At 44.9% G+C, this 15,300-nt stretch overlaps 3 protein-coding genes and 1 pseudogene across 3 annotated transcripts; 1 reads left to right on the top strand and 3 right to left on the bottom strand.

Annotated features, from left to right (window-relative positions):
* Positions 1-1,806: 1,806 nt before the first annotated feature.
* On the bottom strand, positions 1,807-6,416 carry ssu72 (SSU72 homolog, RNA polymerase II CTD phosphatase). Its single transcript, XM_029775254.1, has 5 exons — positions 6,122-6,416; positions 5,130-5,273; positions 3,438-3,577; positions 3,123-3,241; positions 1,807-2,742 (listed from the first exon to the last, which is right to left on the bottom strand). The coding sequence occupies exons 1-5, from the start codon at positions 6,199-6,201 to the stop codon at positions 2,641-2,643; spliced, it is 585 nt and encodes a 194-aa protein (XP_029631114.1). The 5' UTR covers positions 6,202-6,416; the 3' UTR covers positions 1,807-2,640.
* Positions 6,417-6,610: 194 nt separating this feature from the next.
* LOC115207780 (uncharacterized) lies at positions 6,611-9,395 on the bottom strand. The gene is made up of 2 exons (XM_029775255.1): positions 9,332-9,395; positions 6,611-8,854 (listed from the first exon to the last, which is right to left on the bottom strand). The coding sequence occupies exon 2, from the start codon at positions 8,672-8,674 to the stop codon at positions 7,526-7,528; it is 1,149 nt and encodes a 382-aa protein (XP_029631115.1). The 5' UTR covers positions 8,675-8,854; positions 9,332-9,395; the 3' UTR covers positions 6,611-7,525.
* Positions 9,396-10,968: 1,573 nt separating this feature from the next.
* Positions 10,969-12,484, top strand: LOC115207202 (olfactory receptor class A-like protein 4). The gene is made up of 3 exons (XM_029774176.1): positions 10,969-11,055; positions 11,181-12,065; positions 12,455-12,484. Exons 1-3 carry the CDS (start codon positions 10,969-10,971, stop codon positions 12,482-12,484), a joined length of 1,002 nt encoding a protein of 333 aa, XP_029630036.1.
* Positions 12,485-12,964: 480 nt separating this feature from the next.
* On the bottom strand, positions 12,965-14,615 carry LOC115207203 (olfactory receptor class A-like protein 4; annotated as a pseudogene).
* Positions 14,616-15,300: the final 685 nt, after the last annotated feature.

The following is a 15,300-nucleotide window of genomic DNA, read 5'->3' on the forward strand; positions in this document are numbered from 1 at the left end:
TACATTTGTTGATTAAAATCTTCCAACTGCATGCAGAGAGGTGTACGCAGAGCATGCGCTGACCAGCTGGCAAGTGTCTTCGCTGACATTTTCAACCTATCCCTGACCAGGTCTGTAATACCAACTTGTTTTAAGCAGACCACCATAGTCCACATGCCCAAGAACACCAAGGTAACCTGCCTAAATGAATATCGCCCTGTAGCACTCACATCTATAGCCATGAAATGCTTTGAAAGGCTGGTCATGGCTCACAACACCATCATCTCAGACACCCTGGACCCACTAGAATTCGCATACCGCCTCAAGCAACAGATCCACAGATTATGCAATCTCTATTGCACTCCACACTGCCCTCACCCACCTGGACAAAATGAATACCTATGTAAGAATGCTGTTCATTGACTACAGCTCAGCATTAAACACCATAATCCCCTCCAAGCTCATTACTAAGCTCAGGACCCTGGGACTAAACACCTCCCTCTGCAACTGGATCCTGGACTTCCTGACGGGCCGCCTCCCAGGCGGTGAGGGTAGGCAACAACACATCCTCCACGTTGACCATCAACACAGGGCCCCTCAGGGGTGTGTGGTTAGTCTCCTTCTGTACTCCCTGTCACCCACGAAGAGCTGATGACTCAACGGTGGTAGGACTGATCACTGACGACGATGAGGTAGGAGGTCAGAGACCTTGCAGTGTGGTGCCAGGACAACAACCTCTTCCTCAATGTGAGAAAGACAAAGGAGCTGATCGTGGACTACAGGAAATGGAAAGGGGAGTACTCCCCAATCCACATCGATGGGGCTGTGGTGGAGTGGGTCAAGATCGTCAGTATCCACATCACTAACGAATGAACATGGTTCACACACCCACACAGTTGTGAAGAGGGCACGACAGTTGCATCACTGCTTGGTAAGGCAACTGCAAGGAACCCGACTGCAAGACACTGCAGAGGGTTGTGAGTACGGCGCAGTATATCACTGGGGCCGAGTTCCCTGCCATCCAGGACCTCTATACCAGGTGGTGTCAGAGGAAGGCCCAAAAAATGGTCAAAGACTCCAGCCACCTAAGCCATAGACTGTTCTCTCTGCTACCACACAGTCTGGAACCAATAGGACCCTGAACAGCTTCTACCGCCAAGCTATAAGACTGCTAAACAAGACTGCTAAATAGCTAATCAAATGGCTACCTGAACTACCTGCATTGAACTTTTTTTTAATGAACTCTTGCACTGACTATGCACAACAGTGGACTCTACCCACACACACATACTTACACTGACACTACAAACTCCCAAACACACATAACGTGCACACCCTCACCACTTATGCTGCTGCTACAGCTCACTTTATCTATCCCATTGCCTAGTCACTTTACCCCTACCTATATGTACATAGCTACCATAATTACCTAGTACCCCTGCACATCGACTCGGTACTGGTACTCCCTGTATATAGCCTTGTTATTTTTACTCGTTATTTACTGCGTATTTATTCCTCGTGTAAATATTTATATTTTTTTGTCAATCCATAACTCTGCATTATGGAAAAGGACCTGTAAGCATTTCACTGTTATTCTACACCGGTTGCATCCTGGATCTGGGCGGCAGGTAGCCTAGCGGTTAAGCGTGTTGGGCCAGTAACCGAAAGTTTGCTGGTTTGAATCCTCGAGCCGACTAGGTGGAAAATCTATCGATGTGCCCTTGAGCAAGGCACTTAACCCTAGTTGCGCTGAATAAGAGCTTCTGCTAAATGACTAAACTGCAAAAAAATATGTGCAACACTAAAAAGAACAGTCAATTATTCAAATGTTTTTCTAGACATGTTTATTCATTCATTGGATTCATATGTACATACAGAAATATTCAGGCACTATGGACTGAGTTCTCAGCTTGCAAATAATTACAATGTTTTCATTCTTTTCAATTTACAAAAGAAAAAAATATTACTCCCTGAAAAAGGTAGCAAATCTTGTGTTTTTAAATATGAATCATACATAACAGAAATTAAGAGGGCAAAATGAGAACCTTGTAGTCTCTATTTGGTAGTTCATTATATAGCCCCCTATTTAGATTCATTCCTAATTAACTACTGGTACACACTCAGATACAGTCACACACTGAAACACATTCATGTCTAACCGGTCTCCACTCTATCCTGTAAACACTACTACTCTCCACAATCAAGAGTAAATGTGACAAATTATACTTAAAATAAAAAATATATTCATTCTTTAAAAGGAACTCAAATCAATGTTGCTCTGCAATCCGCATCACTGTGCAACACTTGAACAACAAAAAAATCCTCCTTTAGAGGTAGAGGATGTGTTTGACAAAAAGGGCATTTCTCTTTGTGGGGAGGCGGGTCAGTGGTTTCACTATAGGATGGGGGGAGGATGTTGGGCCCACCTTGGCCCCAAGGAGGAAAGGCAGAGCAGGAGGGATGAGCCTGTCCACTTAATAGAGAAAGCAGAGAGCAACCATCCCTTCACCCTCAGCCCTGACCAACAGCAGAGATTGAGCATTGTGTATGTCTGTGTGAAAAGTCATCAGTAAGTTCATACGGAAGTGTACATGAGTCTGTGTATAAACGGGCATGTTTGGTCAGGGGGCGTATGATATTGCAGATTTGGTAGCAGAGGCATCAGTAGAAGCAGACTGTGTGGAGGAAAGGCCTATTGCTCTTGTCCTCAAACTCTTGCAGCAGCTCGTCCATCTCGTTTTCCATGTCATCGGTGTGCTGGATCTGAGACGGGGAGAAGGGACAGTCTGAACACAACACCTGCTACACTGGGCAAGGCAAATGCATCAAATTCAATTTAAGTCCCAGTTTAACAGAATCACAGAGACATACCACTAACTCATGCACCATTGCTGTCTCTCAACACAATCATCCCAACACCACAAAATGCTCTGTGTATGTTCTTCAATTACATGTACTGTATGTCACCAACATGTATCTAGCAGAGCTCATTCAACACTGTAGAAAAAAAGACCACTATGTACCCCAGGAGTAGAGTCTCTGACTCCCCATTATACCATGTTCCTATAACAAAAACGGGCATTCCCTATGACAAAGTAACTGTGTGATTGTAGCTGCATAGGGTCAGGCAGACAGACACTCACACACTGACACAGCTCACAGATGAGGAAAGCCCCCAGTGTGGCCTCCTCGTGGTTGTCCTGGATGTCCACGTTGATGACGTGAACCGGCGTGAAAGTCTCCTGCTCCCGGGAGCTCAGGTCTGAGTGGGAGAGTAGTGATAGTTGATCAACATGTAGACAGAGTGGCATAGCGCTAGACTAACTTCGTTGTTATGCATGCTTTCATGGAAGTGTATTCAATATTTCAGTTGCATTTCACATGCATTAAACCCCATTTATAATAGTTCATAGCTTGACACGTGAATCCCTCCACCCTTCTGTCACCAGTCCCCTCACCCTCCAGCACTTGGTCGTAGACCCTCTCCTCACAGGTGATGACCAGGTCAAACTGGTCCTTACAGCTCTGGAAGCGTTCCGGTCGGGACTTAATCCGCTTGTTGCGGTCCAACATGTGCAGGATTCCGTTCTGCGTGTATCTGAGGTGCTGAGGGTCAAGGAACACAGCAAGACGAGGGACAACACACAAGACCTCAAACATTAAGGGATCTATGAAAATATATCAACGTCTCAGATTGACACCAGTTAGACAACACCCCCTAGAGGCCAAAACTCATAACACATGAAAAACATGTTTGATCTTTAGAAGTTTAATAACTTTAAATAAGATCCTGTAATAACTATTGTAACTGGCATCTAATAAACTACCGGTGCAGTATTCTAGATAAACTCACCTTCCTCACCTAACAATTTTTACATTTGGAGAAAATATGTTGGGTTTAGGAAGAAAGAGGGAGATGAATAGTCAAGAAAATATTACAGAAATGTTCTCCAATCCTTGCCTGCACTGTAAGGATGGGTGTCAACTCGTACACTCCTTAAATAGGGACTTGAAGTGAAAGGAGTGTTATTTAGTTCCCACTAACAATTCATACATATCCCCTTTCTTTTTACAAGCATGCAGATATCTCGATTGTCAAAAAAATCTTTGGGGGTACATTTAAAACGCTAGTGGGCATGCCTAACACAGAACTGTCTCAAATACTTCAGTCTTATGCTGAATCCCAAATTGATTGCTAGCCCCTACCCTGCTATGCACTTCAGTAGATCTGATAGGATTTTATTGACATCTACAATATAATAGCACCAATGTTCACCTTCCTGCTTACACCTATCCAATTTATTCAGATCCCAAGTGTAGCAGTAGGAGTCCATTTAAGGTTGGACCATGTGGGCTCCAGAGTTGTTATATGAATTGATGCCTTTTCAAAGATAAGAACTTGGCTTCAATGGCAAATTTATTTTTCTGAGGAGTGTGGTTGAGAACCCTGTAGTGGAAGGAAGGGGTCCAATTATTTACATGTGGAAGCATATACTAACACAGAAGGAATGAATGTTCACATTCAAAAGTAGTGCCAATTTACAACGCAAGATTTAAACTACAGACTACTAGTTGGGTCAAATACATATAGTGCGCAACAAACCAGCATTTCTGTTTTGTTTATAGTCTACATCCTGGTCCTGATATGGAAAGACCGAGATATATTCCCTAGACCTTCTGGTTTCTGGGCCCAGAAACAACCTACCTGGCTATAGAGGATAAATGGATACTTGTTTACATGAACCTGTCAAAAGTGAAATCTTTCATGCACCCCACTCATTAGAAAAAGCAATGTGACAGCATGTGAAATCTCACAAATAGATGTGAGGACAAGCCTGAGTGCCAGTCTGTATGTGCCATCATGCAAACTCCATGTCATTCACTGTCATGCCAATGTTTGGCTCGACAAGTGCAGCAACGGTGTTTGCAAGAACACAAAGATCTGGGATCAGGTTAGTGAAGGACATCCTTTACTACAAAATCACAAACTTTAACATGCACCTCCATGTTCAGTGACCCTTCATGTTTTCATACATATAATTTGGTATATTTCCAGTGAATATTAAGAGAATAACTCACTGAAGAAAGGAAACATGGAAGAGATAGGGCTGTGTTTAAGGTGTGTGTGAACGCAAGTGTGCAGGGGATACAGCTCCTTGTCCTTGCGGACCAGGTCGTTGTACATCTGTTCATAAGTAGTTTTGAAGTCATACACATTGGGCTTGTCCGGTGCTGGCCCAGGTAGCTTCACATGGGACCCTGTCCCAAAAGAGCGTACGTCAAAGCCACGCTTACTGTAGAGATGGAAAGAAATAAGAGAATGAAACGGGAAAATATGGTTACTTTCAGACCAGTACATACAATGCAAAAAGTATACAGACCACAGCATGGGAAATGCGTGGATGTCATCATCAATGAAGTTCTCATCATAAGAGCCATATTGCAGGAATCTTCTGTAATTCCCCAATAGGCTCTCCTTACCTTTCCATCAGTTTTTTTTACTCAGTGAAATGACAAATTAGTCGTAAGATGTATTATTTTAGTGTTACCCTGCCTAAAATATTGATTCATTTTGAGGCTGTTGGGTGACAATTGCTTTATGATCCTTTCATGGAATAATCCAGAACATGAAAGTAAGTTGTAGGTGATGCATGGCAGGTCTAACTATTTGTATACATTTTTTTCTAATCATATTTTTACAATTTCAGGTAGTTGACTGATTCGTTGCCTACCTAGTTCTAGCCAGTTTGTTCTAGTTACTTCCAGCTAGTGACTGACGGCTATGCCGACAGTCACTGCACTGAGTTAAAAATGCCCTACTTCCGGTAGTCGTAACACCGGCGAGGAAAAATACATTTGCTTTTTCTCCATGTGTGACACTCGTAATTAGTTGAGCTTCATAAAGACCTAGAAGTATACGTCTCAGTCTTGTAAAATATGGAAGTTAGCCATATTAGTGTAATAAAATGCGTCGACCCTTCGTTTGCCGCAAAAAGACTACGGTCGGCGTAGCAAGCCTGCATTGTTGTGTGGAGGAGGGTGAGCTCTCAACCAAGTAAAAAAAAATAAAAAACAGGCCGCTGAAAATCAAAAGTTGCGGCTTCGTGACATGTCGTCGTAGTTTGTCTTCCAGTAATGTTACCTGAGGATGTTGTGCGCTTCCATGCTGCGGTTCTGGTTGCTCGAGCACACCACCGCCACGCGCAGCGGGTGGCTCGGCATTGCGAATGCTATTTTTCTGAAAGAACTAGCAATCGAATGTTAAGAAAGTACAACTTGTTTAAACGTGGTACAAATGTAGCTATTACAAAAGGACTGCAGGGAAAACCTTCGTTTTAACTAACCAACCAAATACAACAGGGTATATATAAATGAGTCAAAGCGATCTGACAACCTTCTTTCTGTGAGCCTGTTAAAATGGCGACGGGGAGTTTTAACCACAAGGTTTTACAGCTGATGTCATATGGGGGCAGGGCTTCACACCAAAGCCATTTATGGTGCACCCATTGTGCATGCATGACGTCATCCAAACATAAACTTCTCCGGTCTGACCCGATCAAGCCCTGATGATGCTGGAAAACAGGCTGCAACTGTCCCACATGTATCCGTAATTAATTGCACACAGTCTAGGCATAGCCATCTATATTTTATTTGTACAATGGATGGATGGACGGATAGATACAAATATTAATAATATTTTTCTGTACACGGGTACACAAACACACATATTCGGTGTGTTTTATTGATTCCACAGGGCCTCCTAAAGTAGAGGTTTGGCACAGTATTTGGCAGACTGCAGAGCAGACCAGCCTGTTAAAGGTCTATGACATACATAGCTCTCTACAGCCATGACAAGATATGGCGAATAGGAATCATTCTTGGCTGCCTGGGGGTTAATTGTTGACATTAATTAAATGAATCCTCTCTGAGGTAAAAATGAAAAAAGCACTAATTAAATTACCTACTGTGCTTGCACTTATTATTTGCCACTTAACAGAGGTAATCATAACCAATCTATAACTGGGCTCCAAAAAAATTGAGAAATCTTTATAAATACTGGTTTATACTGGTTGGCACACATTTTTTTTCTCCTCTGCTCAACTATAGACAATGTTTCACTCTTAGGTAGGCCTACCGACTACCATCTTACTATCTCTAATACAGCACACATTGATTTCTAGCAGAAAGGCTGAGATAAATACACATGAGAGGAAAATATGCACACAAAAACAGAGATGTAATTATCTGAGCCCTATCATTTGAAAAGTATGTAATAGTATTTGAAAGTGTGGTGGTTTGTTCTGAGGCTTAGTTCATCATTCTTCCACAAGCTTGCACATCGGTATGATGTATTTTAGTCGTGTATAAGGTGCGATTCCCTGAATCTGTGTGAGATTTCTATTATGTGTGTGTGGTTGTTCAATCACAGTATGTTACATACATGTGTTTTTAGAGTATGGATTTAGATGTGGGAGTAAAAGAAATTAGTGTGATATTGCTTAACAAGAATACAAGTGTGTGTGTGTGTGTGCGTGAGTGAGTGACATTAGTGGCGAGAGTGTGTGTGGTATGTGGAGTGTGAGTGCTGTGTCGTGGGGCTCATGATGTTCTCAGTGATGTACGCCACCAACAGGCAGATGATGACCAGCATCACACAGATGGCTCCTCCCACTGTTGTCATGGCGATCACAATGTCCTGCATGCCCAAGGGTGAGACGGTGAACTCTACGCAGTCTCCCAGGTCCTGTCTTTGGCCTGCTCCTCCTGAGTGGGGCAGTGGGGTCAGGGTGGAGGCCAGCGGATGTAGGCAGATGCGGTAGGGGATGTTCTCATGGAGCTCAGTCAGCAGGAAGTCCCTGCAACCGGAGCCAAGATGAAGACCAGCGCACTCAAACTGGGTGTAGCTCCCATTCCACCAGCAGCTCAGCGCAAACCCACCTCTTCTGACCCGTCGTCCACTGAATACCCTCTTTGGTGAGGCAGTCAAAATCCTGCTCTCTTCCCCAAGCCCTGTCCTAGGGGCCCCTTTCTGTCCCTCTACAATTGTTCCTCTAGTCTTAGTCTCTTGTTTATCTAGGTCATGTCTAGCTGTGTTTCCTTTGGTTGTCCCATGAGCCTCTCCCCTCAGACCTTCGTATGTCCACTGTAGCAGCACGCTACCGTTGGTCAGAACGTTGGCCACCAGGGACCCTCCTGGAGACGGAACAGTCCGGCAGTCTCCACGATGACACCTGAACCCCTGCTGTGTGTGTCGAAAGCACAACCGCCCCCCGATTCCCCCCTCTGTTACCCGGTAGGCACATATTGGTGCCACTTCTCCCTCCATGGCCATGACCCACCTTGTTCCACCTTGCACATGGTCTGGCCTGCCAGATATCACAGTGGTTCCTGTATTGCCTCTGCTGGTGTTGATGGATGAAGTGCCATTCCTATGGCTGAGGTCCCCCTCCAGCTTTGGTGTGCTCATAGTTTCATTCTTACTGAAATAATCAATACCGTAGTTATGGTGTTGGCCAGAGTTTGGGGAGACACCCACGTCCTTCTCGCTTCCCTCGTCTGATGAAGATGCTGACGATGATGGTGATTGCCCATCGCGGCCGCCGCGTGTCTGGTTGGAAACTGCGATTGTTGCGCGGCACAAACAGAGAAGCACTGCCGAGAAGGCGACCAGGGACAGCCGCCGTTGGCCTCTCATGTCTTCCCGTCTTACAGGTTCACTCTCACTGTATTTAGTGAAAATTGATAGTGGACTGCGCCGTTACTGTCAGCGGAGATCCGAGGCGAGAAAGAGAGGTACGGGGGCAGGTGCCTTCCATAACAGTCGTAAACCACCAATGCGGTGTAGCCTCTCCCCGGTGCAGAGCACGAAAATTATCTGCAACAAAAGCGAACAGTAACAATCATATACCTAGTTGGATGATTGATAGTTTGCAATCCACACTATTAGAGAATGAGCCAGACTGCTATCACTTGGATACGCATGCTTGATCTGTTTATCCATACACAAATGTTGGTTATGCACACAACTAAACCAACCAATAAATAGGTCACATCGCTTATTACAATTGTTCATGTAAGGGAAATCAATGTAAGATGCATTTTGGCTATTTGAGAAAATAACTTCCATGTCTGGGTTTTCGAGAACGAGGACCGCGGCAGTTATCTTTTTAATCCCATTTGGCCCAGTCTTGTCCTCCAGTCTGGCTTTCTTTGATGGTTGTTGTGAGGAAGTGTGTGTTTGTGTGTGTCTGTCAGAATGTTTGTAGCCTAGTCATCAACAGTCAATTACATCATGAGTCATCATTTCAAATCCCCACTCCAATCTTAATTTCCCTGCCACCATTTCCGTTACTTTTTTGTGCCTTTCCATCCTTCCTTCCACTCTCCTCTTCCCCACATTTGGTGTTAGGCTGTCGTCTTCAAGGCTGATGTGTGTAGCCTTTTGTCTATGCTATCAAGTCAGGCAGTTTATTGGAAATGCATTACAGGATATTGTTTTGTGCATGTTTATCCTGTAATACAAATGTCCTATTTTCAGGAAAAAAATGTATTGTAGAAGACTATGAAACTTGCAGCAATTAACTCTGGTAACAGTTTATAACACATTAATGAGATAAATTTATGTTACGCTAACTGACATTTCGATATCGTCAGCGGTAACCCAGGGCTGTAGTTGGTTTTGGTGTGATGCTATTTCCAAACCTACAGCGTCCTCAAGTGGTGATTAATTGATAATAGGTCTATAACGTTCTACAATATTCTGGCGCTAGTTAAACGGCAGACCTTGTAGAGAGCTAGGTTTCTTTTGCACACACTCAAACACTTCTGAAGATTTTTGCTGAAACATCCATTTTTGGTTAGTTGTACAACCTCTTTATAACCTCTTTAAAATAGTATCATCGTTAGAACGATCAGATAATAGGAAAACCAGAGCTGGATTACAACAATCTAAATACACATTGATTGCTGTGTTGATGAGTAGCCTAATCATCATATAGGTAATACAACTCCAAGTCTAACAACACCTACTGGCAGATATAATGGTCACAAAAAGCTTCATATATGTGAAGATCTTGAATTTAAGAGCATTTCATTTTAATTTCTGATCAATTCGACTCAGCAGTTCACTGACAAGGTTATTGGAGGTAATGATTATATTTCCATTCCCAAAAGGAAACAATAGGCAAGATAGTAGGGCCAAGGGAGAGGACAGGAACAGTGTGATTAATGAATAATACTGCAGCATCAGTGGATGGGATGGTTTTAATAAGACCCCTGGGAAGCCCCTGGGGTATGCTGGGTAAATTAGTCTGATGATGCCTCTCTACATCTGAGCAATGGGAGCTAACGATGAGGGGGTAGAGACACTCATGGGATGGGGCACGAACAAATGGATCATAACATAACACACAAACATCTAAATATACATGTATGGCCCAACAGATATCTGACACAATCACATACCCCTGTTAAAATAGGAAGATTTCACCATGTTTTATTTGTTTGAATTAACCATTTACAGCCTGCTGTGTAACAGGGCAAAAAAATAAATACATGTCTGGACACCCACTGAAATGAGCTGAAATTATTTGTATATCTTTATGGTCTCAGGCGTTAGTCAGCCTCACATGTCTTGTAGATGTGGCCTGTCTGTGGGGTATGAGTTGATAAGAGGTGTGTGTCTTTGCAGCTGGCCAATGGAGTGAAAAATCTGCATGCCTTAGCAGCAGGTAAGGGCATGGTATCTAGGCGACAAATTATTGGAGTAAATTGACCCTGAGCCGGGTCAGCAATGGGATGGCTTTGTTTGTGCATGAGTGTGTGTGTCTATATAAATAGTTCACAATGAACAGGATAAAGGCAGATATACAATGGATACCCTGGTAGAGTAACAGAGTAGGGAGAGTAGCTCTCACCACTCTTGAGAGTTGAGACACATCCATGCAATGAATAAGAAATAAATAGTGGCGCCATGCTAAGGAGGATGCGATGTCGGAGGTCCTCACTGTAGATGCTATTCTGTTTGGGTTTCTGGTCTTCTCTGGCATCCTGGGAAACATACTGGTCATCCATGTGGTGAGGAGAGAACTATCAAAAAAATAAATGGAACCCAGCTGCCAATAGCCATGGAATATCAGCCTAAGAGGACATCACACAGTGTTTAGTGTAATAATGAATTATACTCTCTCTCTCCCTCTCAGGTGTTCCAGTTGGCCATTGAAAGTTTGTCTCGTCGGCTCCCTCCCTCTGACACCATCCTGGTGAACCTGTCGCTGGCCAACCTGCTGACGTCTCTGTTCCGCACGGTACCCATCTTTGTGTCTGATCTGGGTCTGGACGTGTCACTGTCCCAGGGCTGGTGCCGTCTCTTCATGTTGCTGTGGGTGTGGTGGCGGGCCGTGGGCTGCTGGGTTACTCTGACCCTCAGTGCCTTCCACTGTGCCACCCTGAAGCGCCAGCATGTGGCCATGGGCCCCCTTGCACAGGAGCATGAGAGGAGGAAGGTGTGGGTGGCTCTGGGGCTGGTCTGGGGGCTCAATCTGGCCTTTTCCCTGCCAGCGCTGGTCTACACCACACATGTCCAAGGCAATGCCACGGTGGAGCTGATGGTGATCAGCTGCACCACCAGACCCCTGCTGGGCTGTATGTGGGAATTCCCCTCGGAGGAGCAGGGCTCAGCTTTCGCCTCCACCTCCCTGGCCCTCAACGAGGTGGTTCCCCTGGTGCTGATGGTGGGCACCAACCTGGCTACGCTGCACTCGCTGGCCAAACACATCCGGGCCGTCACCTCGGCGGGCGAGGCAGGGGGAGGGACGCATGGCGAGCTGGACAGACACGTGGCCAGTGAACGCAAGGCCAGTCATGTGATCATGTTGCTGGTGATGCTGTTTGTGGTGTGCTGGGTCCTACAAGTTGCGGCGGTGACATACTATAACCATAACAGGGGGCACCATGCGGAGGAGCTGCTGACTGTGGCCCACTTCTCTGCCTCTGTGTTTGTGGGCTTCAGTCCCATGGTGGTGGCTCTGGGACACGGCAAGCTGAGGAGGAGGATCATGAGGATGATCGCTGGCTGTGCTGACAGAGTGAAATGTCAACAGGAGAAAATAATAGATGAAAGCAAAGCTCCAGACAAAAGGGAGAGGACTGCAAAACAAACCGTTTTCATTATTCAGAAGGAGAGAGAGGTTATCAAATAAGAGGAGAGAGTTAAAGCAAATATGAATGAATGAATGAATGAATGAATGAATGAATGAATGAATGAAGGCGTATCACTTTGTATGGAATCATTAATTAACCAATGCTTGCCTCCCGTTCAGTCTGTGTTTAAATGTCAACATGTATATAAAACCCTGTCTAAATATGTAATAACCCACCCAATAAATACCTTAGTACTTTTAAAGTATTGGAATGTTTAAGATCTTCTACATTTGGAGTATTGACATATTGTGAAGTTTGTGAAACTCTGATGTAGAGGAACCTCAGGCTGGGAGATGGTATATGACTGTTTTTTAAAGAGCAAACAAGTCAGAACATGTAACAACAACTATCTACAGCTAGGAGTGCCCTCTTACGTACAGTCAATATATCAAAAACATTCTCTCACTCACAAAAAGGCAGCTTGCCAGAAATAAATTGTGTTAATGTAGTCTCACTGACAAGTACAGAGTATCACATTTTATTCCAATTAAGAACTCAACAATATTTTCTACAAAACCCCTCCAAACAAGTGACAGTGCTCTTCCTCAGTACTGATCATTGCATCCTTAGAAATGGTCATATAAAATGAATGGGTTTGTCTCTCATAGTGGCCATATTAAAACAGCCTTCCTAAGGAAGAGGATCAAAATGGATGCCAATGGTTAGAGGAATGCTAACAACCATATAATTCTATGTTACTGTTAGGCTGAGGGCAAGTATAATATCTTTCCACTGACTTCCCCATAATGTCAGTTGCAGTGTGTGTGTCAGAGTGTGGGCTCTGTCAGTGAGTAAGAATAGACTTAATGACAGCACGCAGCCGCAGGTGACCCACTGCCAGCACGATGGGCGAAATGGCATTGAAGATGGTGTTGGCAAAGCGAGCTGTAACCAGGAGGAACTCGGCTGACAAACCTCGGTTGAAGTTAAAGTAGTTTATAGAAATTAGGCTGGTTCCCCAAGACCCAATGAAGAGCATTATGGGGGCTGGAATCACCTAGAGAAAGAGGGAGGGCAGGGAGGGAAAATACTGTGAAACTAATTACCTGTTTTCTTCTTCTCTTAGCATAAGGGTCATAAAACATACACATAAACATGTATTTTCTGTACTAACACTGTTTGTTGAAAGCGAACCTGGATCATCAATCAATCAATCAAATGTATTTATAAAGCCTTTTCTATATCAGCAGATGTCACAGAGTGGTAAATTAACACCTTGGTAATCCATAAGCCATTTCTTCCCACATTCCTCATGTTACAGGTACACATTACATGTGCTGTACTTCTCCATCCTTCCATCCACAGTAAGCAGGGTACATATAACATGGCATAATTCTGAATCCTGTCCAGCCTCTTTCACCTTGACAGCTTGTCTCTCGGCCGGTGCCCTCTTCAGGGCGGGTGCGTCCGTGGTCATGTGTGCGGTGTAGCGGGTCCTGCTGTGGGCATAGAGCGTGTAGAGGGAGGCAAGGTTGGTGATGGCCATCAGCATAATGGGCACTGTCTCGTGGATCACCATGGAGGTGGTGGCTTAGGCCAGGCCCACGTAGCTGGAGGGGAAGTCCCACAAACAGCCCAGCGGGGTGCGTGTGCTGCTGTTGAACAACATCAGGGTCTGCATGGGAGGGGGAGGAGAGAGGTGGAGAGAGGAGATGAGAAGCGGGGAGGGGATGAGAAGATAGAAGAGAGGAGAGGGGTGGGAAGTGTCGGAGGGGAGAGGACAGGAGAGGAGACAAGGCAGGGAAGCCACACTCACACCCCCATCAGGAAGCAACACCGGTCTCTGGAGGAGTACAGCGACAGAGAGAGCTGGGTGTCAGTTTTTGTGTGTGTCTGTGTGTGTGTGTACACAATAGTGTCGACCGGAACAATACTAATTCCAGTAATTATGGCACGGTATATTGTCAGCTTGCTTTAATTTCACATAGCATATCTCCAATCACAGACCCCACCACCCTCCCTTGCGCTTGCATTTTAAACTACCACTCCTCAAAGATCAGCCCAAAACCCTCTGATATCTTAAATACCAAATCCCATAATCACAACCCTTTTACATAGAGCCCAAACCACACACAATCCCCATACCTGCCTCTCCCTTGTCTCGAGCACCCACATAAAGCCATTATTCTTCAGCATCCTCTACTCCAGTGCTCGACCCCTGTCCCAGACCAACCCAGCTCCAGGTCAGCGATGACCAGCAGGGCGTTCCTCAGGACAGACATGAGCAGGTTGGAGAGGGCCATGTTCATCAGGTTGATGTCTGAGTTATGTACTCCACTGGGGTCTTTGAACACGTTCTCCCCGATCACACCAACCACTGTGTTGTTACCCGTGATACCCAGCTGGATCAGAATAATGTACAAGGCGGTCTGAGTGGGAGACGTGGTGACACAGAGCCCCATCCCCACCGGCTCCTGCCCTCTCAACTCCGGCATTGGGGCCTCCATCTCAGCTACTGAATTAGAGTGAGTCCTGGTTAGAATACTTTGTCTCTCTGCATCCTAATCCAGGGCACTATTTTCAGAAGTTTTTTTTTTTTTTTAGAAGAGCGAGTTATATTCCAGTAACTGTCAGCTCCATTCTATCTGCATCTCCCAATCCACTGCTAGATGTTTTATTCTAAACATGAACACCTAAATACAAATGCACAAAAAATACGTATCTATTTCAGGGACACTTTTATACACTCCCTCTCTCTGTAGCATCCAGCACAAGCCCAACCTCCCACAGAAGTACCTATGTAAACTTACCATGGAGACCAGATAAATACAAAGTAGTTCCTGGCATACCCATCCACCCATCTTTCCCTAGTTACTCAACTAACATCTGCTAGGCCAGAGATATTGTGGGGGTTCCAATCCCAGGGTTTAGCTACTGAGCGCGCATATAAAGGGAACACAAGAGATTCATCAGTCAGCCTAATTGAAACATGTTTCCTTAGCAGCTAGGTTCATTATGCCTAGCTTCCCTAGGGAGGGATGTAGAGGTGTGTATGGTTGTGGTGCTGAATGGGTGGCAGGTAGCCTAGCAGTTAGAGGGTTGCCAGTTTGAATCCCGGGTACGACAGGAAAACGTAAAGCTAGCAACCGCAGCGTTGTTGGTATCAAAGTCCTAGAAGCC

Source organism: Salmo trutta, chromosome 14 (genome assembly GCF_901001165.1).
Source record: "Salmo trutta chromosome 14, fSalTru1.1, whole genome shotgun sequence".
NCBI lineage: Eukaryota > Metazoa > Chordata > Actinopteri > Salmoniformes > Salmonidae > Salmo > Salmo trutta.